The sequence below is a fragment of the Gossypium hirsutum genome, chromosome D11 (assembly GCF_007990345.1).
Source record: "Gossypium hirsutum isolate 1008001.06 chromosome D11, Gossypium_hirsutum_v2.1, whole genome shotgun sequence".
Classification (NCBI taxonomy): domain Eukaryota; kingdom Viridiplantae; phylum Streptophyta; class Magnoliopsida; order Malvales; family Malvaceae; genus Gossypium; species Gossypium hirsutum.
In genome coordinates this window covers 2,558,065-2,567,168 of record NC_053447.1, presented here as the reverse complement: position 1 = coordinate 2,567,168, position 9,104 = coordinate 2,558,065, and the positions used below count along the sequence as shown (strand labels likewise).

Sequence of the window (9,104 nt, the reverse complement as noted above, 5' to 3'; positions counted from 1 at the left end):
ATTCGTTATTTACTTGAAAAATTACTTTTATCAAATAATATTTAAAAAATTATAAAATAAAATTTATTTTGTTAAAATAAATTCAAAATTTTAAAATTAAATTTAAAAAATCGGAAACGGAATAAAATTAAAAACAATATAAAATATATATCAACAACTAAGAATTGTCGTCGTCGTCGTCGTCGTCAGATCAACGCAAATCAACTAGAGACTACAGTCATGAATACCATAGAATTAAAAGCACCGTCCCTGCATATCATCTGGGCAATCCAAGGTAACATGCGTGACATGACATATCACTACACTACAGGACAAAACAGGACAACCACCCATTTCTGTCTTCAACTCAATCCACTGATGCAAAAAAAATAAATCCACCACAAAAGAAAAAAATGAAGACCATCCTCCTTTCCTTATCACTTTAATAAATAAGACCAAAACAAAATAATGTCTGCTTTCATATGTCAAGACAATAAAACCACACAAAAAATCTCGGTATATATTTACAAATTGTCTGATATAACAAAACATTGCATCTATACCACTAATACACCTTGATATTTTTCTTTCATTTTGACCCACCAAGATTTGCAAGATCAGTAATTGAATGGAGGCTGCACTTTGTTATTTTCAGTTTATTTTTATTTTCATATATATATATATCAACTAGCATAGATCAAAGACTAAATGAAGCATTAATCTAACATAAATAAAAACAGAAAACAACAGAAGCAAACAAGACATGACAGTTTTGTTCTGTTTTTAGTCTGTACATGAAAAACAAAGGGATTCAAAAACCAGTTACCTAATTTAAACTTATGTCTTTTTTTTTATTTTCTCTAAATCCAAATTTAAGCTCTAATAATAATAAGCTTTGTGTCGCTTTTGCTTATTATATAATTATTGTCATTCTTAAGCAACACTGATGATGTTATTGTTATCTCCACTGCTAAAGTTTGGCATCACCTGAAATGGAGAATGCCTGGAAGTTGAAGATGATGATGAATCCATTTGATCGGATTGCAAAGACAGCTTGAGTGACAGCGATAAAGGATCCGTCGCAGGATTTAAGTCTGTGTTGAGATCGGATCTCTGAAGAGCTGGGAAATTTGGAACCGGACGGATGAGATTTGCCGTTGGAACATTGTTATTCAATTGATTCCCCTGTGCTATTGTGAGATTTTCAGTCGGATTCTGAATTGGAACCGGCGGAACTACCTGGTTAAAGGCCATGGGAAAAGTCGCCGGCATAATGGGAAACACATTGGTTTCAGATGGCTGAGTTGAGTTTTCTTGTCGATCAACTCGCTCTTCTTCCATTGGAATTGCCTGCACCTAATGAAATAGTAGCAAAATGGAAACGGTCAAAATAAAGGCCAGTGAATTAAGAAAAATATTTCCACATTAAATGTCGGAATTCATAATAAATTCTAGATCATCAGTTCTTGGAGTTCTATTGAAATAAAATAATGAAAAATAATGTATCTTTTATCGACTTTATCCCAAAAATATAAATTAGAGAGATGAATAAATAGCTCATTCATCAATCGCTTACCTTGGCTATGAATAAATACATCCGCATGGATTTATCCGGTAACTACCATACATCAATCATATCATAAATACAGTTATTTATCAATTTATTAATATAATTTGATGAAATTAATACAATTATCTTATCACATCAAGTTTCTTTTAGTGGCTAAAATGATAAAACTACCCAAAAAGAAACAGAAAAATAAATCAAAATTGGTTTTGCTTATCAAATACTAGAAGTCGAAGTCGATTAAATCGATCGAATTTATTTTTAAATTTCTAGATTCATATATTTTCCGAGAAAAACAATGATGAAAAGGACGTTGAGAAAAGAAATAGTAATTACTAGTACCGTATCGGTGGTGATATCAAAGAGGCTAGATCTGCGACGGCGACGGTTGAGATTGCTTCGTCGGAGAAAGTATTTCTGAGCATGGCTTGCTACTTGTGTCGGAGTTCGAGTCTTCACGAAGTTTCTAGAAATCCCTCTCCAATCTCCTTTCCCTACTTTTTGCAGTCCTACCAGAAACAGCTTGTGCTCCTCCTCCGTCCACGGCACCCCTAAATTCATTTTAAAAAAATCGAAAACAAAAAACAAAATCAGAATCGTAAAAATCAAAGGGAAAAAAAAGAGGTCAAGATGTAAAAAAAACATATATAAACCTCTTTTGCGCTCTCGATTTCCGGTAGAGTGAGGAACGGTATCGTCGGCGGACGCGTAACCGGCGGTGAGATTATCATCGCCTTGATCTTTGTCGTTCTTGTTGTTATTCTTGTTCGATTCATGAGGTTGTTCGTATTGAGAAAGGTTGTTCATACTCACACTTTTCCTCATGGAATCAACCACCACTCTGACTCCAAAAAGCATGATCTCTCCACCTCCTCCGCCACCGCCACCGCCACCGATCGGAGAAGAGTTGACGATGGAGGAGGAAGAGGCGGAGGCGCACGTGGCAGGCGGCATCCCCGTGTTTTTTCTTTCTTTCCGATTTTTCGCTGGGAAGGAATCTTTGGCCGTACAAGTTTATAGTGAGAAATGATAAAGAACCGATACTGAAGTCGCGTGGAGAAAACATATACTAAAATATATATAGACTAAGGACAAGTATGAGGTGGCATCACGTTGTGGCGACCATTTTTCGATCTGCGAAAAAACACGTGGCGTCTAATGGTTGGTTTCTGCACTTGTCCGCCTATAAATCTCCAAAAAGATAACATAGTGGGGTTTGTTATCGACAAAATAATGTGCATTGTTATTATGAAAAATTATCCCTTCCTTCTCTTTTTTGTACCAAAAAAACCAAATTTATCCCTTCATTTTCTTCTTTAATTTTTAGGCGACACTTCAAATAAATAAATAAAAGCGATAATTTTTATTCAGATTTTTTTTATAAAGTTATGATTAATTCGTAATTTTTAAATTTTAAATTATATTTTATAATTCAAATAGAATTTCATCCATTAAAATTGATATGATTTTTTAATCGTTAAAAATAATAAAAAGCAAATTAAAAATTAAATTTAGGGTTTTTAATTTATAGAGTGAAATTATTTTTCAATAATCTTAATTTTTTTCTCAATTTTTTTATATTTTTAATATAAATGAAAATATTAGATTCTCAATTAGATTTAATATTGGAATAATTACACATCTTTAGAATATATTTTAAAAAATTGGACATGGCTTTTTAACAATTTAACTTCAATTATAAAATTTTAAAAGAAAAAAAATCAGTGTAGAATTATCAAAAAAACATATCTTTTTTTCCTTTTTGTTGGCCAGCTATCTTTTTCTTCCTTTAATAATAATTAGACTGCTCACATAAAAATATACCACTATAATAACTTCATCATTAAGTTTGCTACATGATATCAATTACATTTTCCCTTTCCCTTTCGTTACTCTGGTTATATGCATTATTAAATAAGTTAATTTGATCATCAATATTTTTTATTAATATAATAATTTATATTATTTTAAATAATCATTGACATAAATTAAATATAATAATTTGATTATTTTATTTTTAATAAAATATCTTAAAATAAAGAATACTTTAGTATTAGGCGAAAAGTAATTATTTTATTTGAATTTTTTATTAAATAAATTTTAATAAGAATAAGGAACCAAATTAAAAAGTATATATTGAAAAATTGTCAGCAACCAACATTTCTTAATTTCCTTAATTGAATCTGTTTAAATAAAATGTTTAAAAAATATTAGAAATTTTTTGTTTTAATTCTATGCAATAAAAAATTAATTATTATAAAAATTATATATATTTAGATAAATTAACATTATTTTAAAAATAGTCATAAATTTAAAAAAAAGGACATAAAACTACTTTTTTTTTATTCTATAAAAAGATCTTCAAGATTTTATAATTGTTACTTATTTATTACATGATATAAAAATTTCACTTCTTTTAAGAGGCAATAGTACGCACCAACAATATTTTTATAGTTGCAATTAGAGAAGGACAATCTGCACATGAAAGTGGTGGGAGCATTTTCCGGGAAATAATATCTTATCCAATCCATTTATTTTTAATTAATTCAAATGAATCCAGTCAACTTAAATTTGACTTTAAAAAAATTGTCAAATTGCAATATTAGTAACATAATTTATTTTGTGATTAATCGTATTTTAATCTGTTCTTTAACTACACTAAGCAAACTCTCTTTTTTTTTTTCATTTTAATCCCCTAACCTGTTTGCCGACCAAATCATTTTCCTAGCAAACTCGCTATCACAAACCCAATCTCCTTTTTTTAGTTAATTATTAAGGTTGCATTTTGTCAGTGCTTTTACTTTTTTAAAATAAACATAACCTTTATTTATTTTGAATTACCTAAAATTATCTAAAAACATTTTAACAAAATCTTCCGATTATCTACGGATTTGATTCTGTTCAAAATGTAACTTAACTGAGCATATATTCAATTCAAACTATCAGATTCAATGGTTAAGATTTATAGGTTGTTAATTATTTTACATAATTAATTTCTTTTCTACTTGTAATAAGTCAAGCTACTTTTCCCTTCCTGCTTTATCTATTCCCACTCTCCATCCACTATCATTGGCAATGTGAGTTCACAATTATTGAGTGTTACTTTTCAGCAATTTGAATTAGCGGTTAGTATTCAGTTTAGAACATGATGAGATTGTTTGATAGATTTTTTTAATTTAAATATAAAGTATTTAAAAATTAGTATTAAAAGAAATAAAATAAATTGAAAATATTTATATATTAAGTGATAAATAATTTCTTACCTACTTATCATTTTTCATACTTTTTTATTGAAAAAAGGAAATCTATTATTTACTTTTTGTTATGGATTATTGAAAGTGCGTAAAAAATTAAATTGCTTAAAATATTAATCTTTAATTAACTTATTTTTTTAATGAATTATCAAATAAGATATTAATCTGTTTAATTGAATTGATTGGTTAAATTAACTAACTCATTTAGATTTTATATATTATAAAATATAGTTAAAACAAATAAAATTAAAATTAATATAGTTATAAGCTCACTCTTAAATTAAATATTGGTTAAATTTAGAATGCGACTCAACTTGATTCATAAACAAAATTGAATGCAATAAATAGATAAAATAAGTGTTTTATTAAATTTTAATGACAACAATAAAAATTTTGAAATAATCAAACTCTACCTTTTTATATATATTTTCCTTTGTTAATTAATTATTTTAATGGGTTTCCTTTGTTGATTAATTGGTTCAGGTAGTGTGTGATAAGCCATCCATTGCCTCTCAATAAGTCAATATTCCTCAACTAATCTTGAGATTAAGGGTCCGTTTGTTTACATGTAAAAAGTTTTATGGAAAATATTTTCTGCATTTTCCTGTGTTTGCTTCATAAAAAGCAGCTTGGTCAACGGAAAATAACTTACAGGTCAACGGAAAATAAGCCTTTTTCCTTGTAAAATGACTTACCCTTTTGAAAAGCGTAAGTCATTTTCCGGAAAATAGCTCCTCAATAGATAATTTTACTTTTATATAAAAATTAACTTAAATCAAGTTTAATATTATTATATTGATAATAAATTTATTTTTATTTTTTAAATATTTAAAATATTAATATAAAATATTATATTTTTAATATTATTAAACATACGTATTTAATTATTTATATTTAGTCATATAATAAATTATTAATATAAATTATTATTTTTAATAAATTATTTAATATTTAGATTTTATTTTGATAGTAAAATTTAAAAATAATAATTTTAAATAATATTATTCACATATTATTGAAAATATCAATATTAATATTTTATTACAATTGTAAATATATTAATAATAAATGTTTTGTAGTATAAATGTTAAAATATGTCATAAGTCTATATACTCTTCACAAATTCATAATTTAGTTTCTATACTTTTATTTTCAATAATTTAGTCCCTCTACTTTCCAAATTTGAAAATCAAGTCCAACTGCTGACATTGTTAATTTTTTTTGTCAATCTTGTTAATATCACATTTTTAAATAAAAAAATACTCAATTGGTAGTCATATAACTAAAAAATAATCGTTGCAATGAACCTAAATTTAACAAAATATTTTTAATATATGTAAGAACAATGTAAAATATAAAATTATAGATATAAAATAAATTCAATTAAACAATGAAAATAAAAAAAATCTCAAATGTATATTTGTTTAATTGAAAACGATTTTTATGAAATATTTTTAAAGAACCTGCCAAACAAATGAAAATATTTTACACAGATTCGTCCAAACACCAGAAAATATTAGCTTTTCCAAAAAAGTAAGTCATTTTCTGAAAGCTATTTTCAGTGAAACAAACGGAACCTAAAAATAAAATAATAAATAAAATCAGACCATGAAACGGTGTAGTTTTATCGTGCAAATGTGTTGGGTTGTTGGAATGGATCGTGTTTCACCTGAGCTTATATATAATATTAGTATATTTTATATTTATAAATGGTTATTATTTTAATTTAATAAATTTTCTTTTATTAAATAGCGTAAACATATATTTTAATATTTATATTATATAGTTATATATTATTATATATTTAATTTTTTTATGGAAATTATTTAATATGAAAAAATAGAATAAACAAATATATTACATAACTAAAAAATGGGTTGAGCTAAACTAGAGGAAGCTTAAGTCTTGAAGTTTTGAATGTTGAAATACAATTTTTAAATAAGCTATATATATATATTTGCAATGTTTTTTTTTTTCATCTCATACTTTTATTTATTTTTTCATATTTTAGATAAATATTTAAATTTAGACAAATAACTCGACCCTAAATATGTATTGAAACAAATCTTTTGAGTCCTGTATTTATATTATTGAGAGATTGAAAGTTAATTATTAGCTAATTATTATTACCATATACCTTAAATTAGGGGTGAGCAAAACTCAATTCGATTCGAAAAAATCGAATTTCGAGTTAATAACTTTTGAAAATAAGTAAATTGATCTCTCTCTCGACAAAAATTACAAACAATTTTAAAATAATTTTTAAAACTCAGAATATTTATAAAAATTTCAAATTTTATATTTTTAAAAAATTTATAATAATTTTTTAAAAAATCTAAAGAATATATAAAGTTAAAATTTTAAAAATTTTATAAAATAATAATTTTGAGACCTAAATAAGTTAATTAATAAGCTCTAACATGGAATTAATTATACTGTAATAAGATTTTAATTTGACATGTTTAATTTTTTAATTTAATTCGAACAATTTCACTCGATTCGAAAAAATTTCAAATCAAATTAGGATAATAAAATAGGACTCGTCAATTCAATTAATTTAAAAATTTTCACTTAATTCGATCGAATGCTCAACCTAGCTCAAACTAATAAAACATAAATAAGGAATCCACCTGTTTCTATTTTTCCATGCGACTATGAGAAAAAGGTGAAAAACAATTTGGATGCGTCCGCACAACACATAGAATTAGGACATAGATGGAGTCCATATGAGAACTTTTCTTTTAGCCTTGTAAGTTGTATATTCATCTATTCAGATTTTTTTTTCTGTGAATTGTATACAACTTTTGATGAAGAAATAGGACAAAGCCTCGACGTGAGGATAATATCTTAATATTGTTGAGTGTTCAATCGGACTGCTCAATAGACAATATTTTAAAGACTTGTTTAGAAATATTCAACCCCTTAATCAATATGAATATATGATTGGCCAAATTAAGTTATTAATCCTTATGTTATGCATAAGTTGTAGATTTAATCTTTATATTTTAATTTCATCATTTTAATTTTTATATTTTTCGAATTTTAAAATTTTAGTAATGATACAAACAATAGCAATTAAAATTATTAGATCAAGTTCTACTGGTAGTCTCGTATAGTGCATAAATTGTAGATTTAACTTGGTGTTCTTTAATATGATCATATTTAGTTCATATACTTTTCGAATTTTGATATTTTAATATTGACTCAAACAATATATGTTAAATTCATTCACTAAAATAATGTGATTTTTTTTATGTATTATGTAGAGATAACAAGTTGATATACCATTACATATGAAAATATATTTGCCACATAAGATTTTGAAAATAATACAATTTAACTGATCAAATTTAATAGCTATCATTTACATTAAAACTGAAATATCACATTTTTAAAAAGTACAAAAAAAAAAACTAAAACTAACTAGATATAAGTTCAATGATTAAATCAATAAGTTACGCATAATATAAGGAAGAATAACAATATTTGACCATTTTATTTCTTCTATTTACTTAATTAGTTATTTTCACTTAGATCTGATAATGAGTTGGGCCGCTCAAAAAATAGGAGGGTTTAGACAAAAATATAGGACCGAAAAATGGGCTTAGACAATAAATGAGGCCTATTTTCTAAACAGATAAAGTCTCAGGTTAGAGCTTTTCAATCGAGCCTGGACCAAATAAATTAACTATTTTTCAATAAAAAATCATATTATTGTTTTTTTCTTCCTATTTTTGGTGTTCTATTGCTGTTTTTGTTGTTGTTTGGGTGTTGTTTTTTTGTGCGTTTTTACTACTATTTTGCTATCATTTTTAATATTATTTGAATATTGTAAAACTTATGTTTTATTGTTAATTTTATTACTATTTTAGTTGCAACTATCTTATATTATATTTTTTAAATTTATTGTATATAATAAAATAATCTAAAAAAAATTAATATAGGTGACCAAGTTTAGGTTTAGCTTCTATAATTCAAGTCGAACGTGACTAAAATTTTAGGGTGGGTTTAGATGGACGATTGGGTGCGGTGCGGTGCGTTTAGTTTATTTTTTGTCTCACGTTACAATATCGCTACAGTATCTAATCTTACCACCACCGCTATTTTTATACTAATCACAGGTAAACGCACCGCCTATCCAAACTCCCATTAATCTCATTTTTCAAACTAAATCTGAACTTAAAAAACGTACCTAAAATTTTATTAACACATTACCCGAATCCGACCGATCATGAGCACTATTTTAACTTTATCTACTACGGACGGATCACACAAATCCCTCGCACTTCCCAACGCAAAACCAC

General features: G+C 26.1%; 1 protein-coding gene across 1 annotated transcript; it reads right to left on the bottom strand.

Annotated features, from left to right (window-relative positions):
* Nucleotides 1-684: 684 nt before the first annotated feature.
* Nucleotides 685-2,810, bottom strand: LOC121223616 (transcription factor MYB1R1). Its single transcript, XM_041105483.1, has 3 exons — nt 2,200-2,810; nt 1,889-2,097; nt 685-1,335 (listed from the first exon to the last, which is right to left on the bottom strand). The coding sequence occupies exons 1-3, from the start codon at nt 2,498-2,500 to the stop codon at nt 913-915; spliced, it is 933 nt and encodes a 310-aa protein (XP_040961417.1). The 5' UTR covers nt 2,501-2,810; the 3' UTR covers nt 685-912.
* Between the last annotated feature and the right edge of the window lie 6,294 nt (nt 2,811-9,104).

Excerpts from the sequence above, each read along its gene's own strand:
- LOC121223616 (XM_041105483.1), bottom strand. The coding sequence starts at position 2,500 with ATGCCGCCTGCCACGTGCGCCTCCGCCTCTTCCTCCTCCATCGTCAAC. Across the intron at positions 2,098-2,199 it reads AAATCGAGAGCGCAAAAGAG|GGGTGCCGTGGACGGAGGAG; the intron begins GTTTATATATGT and ends AAATGAATTTAG. Across the intron at positions 1,336-1,888 it reads TTGATATCACCACCGATACG|GTGCAGGCAATTCCAATGGA; the intron begins GTACTAGTAATT and ends CTATTTCATTAG.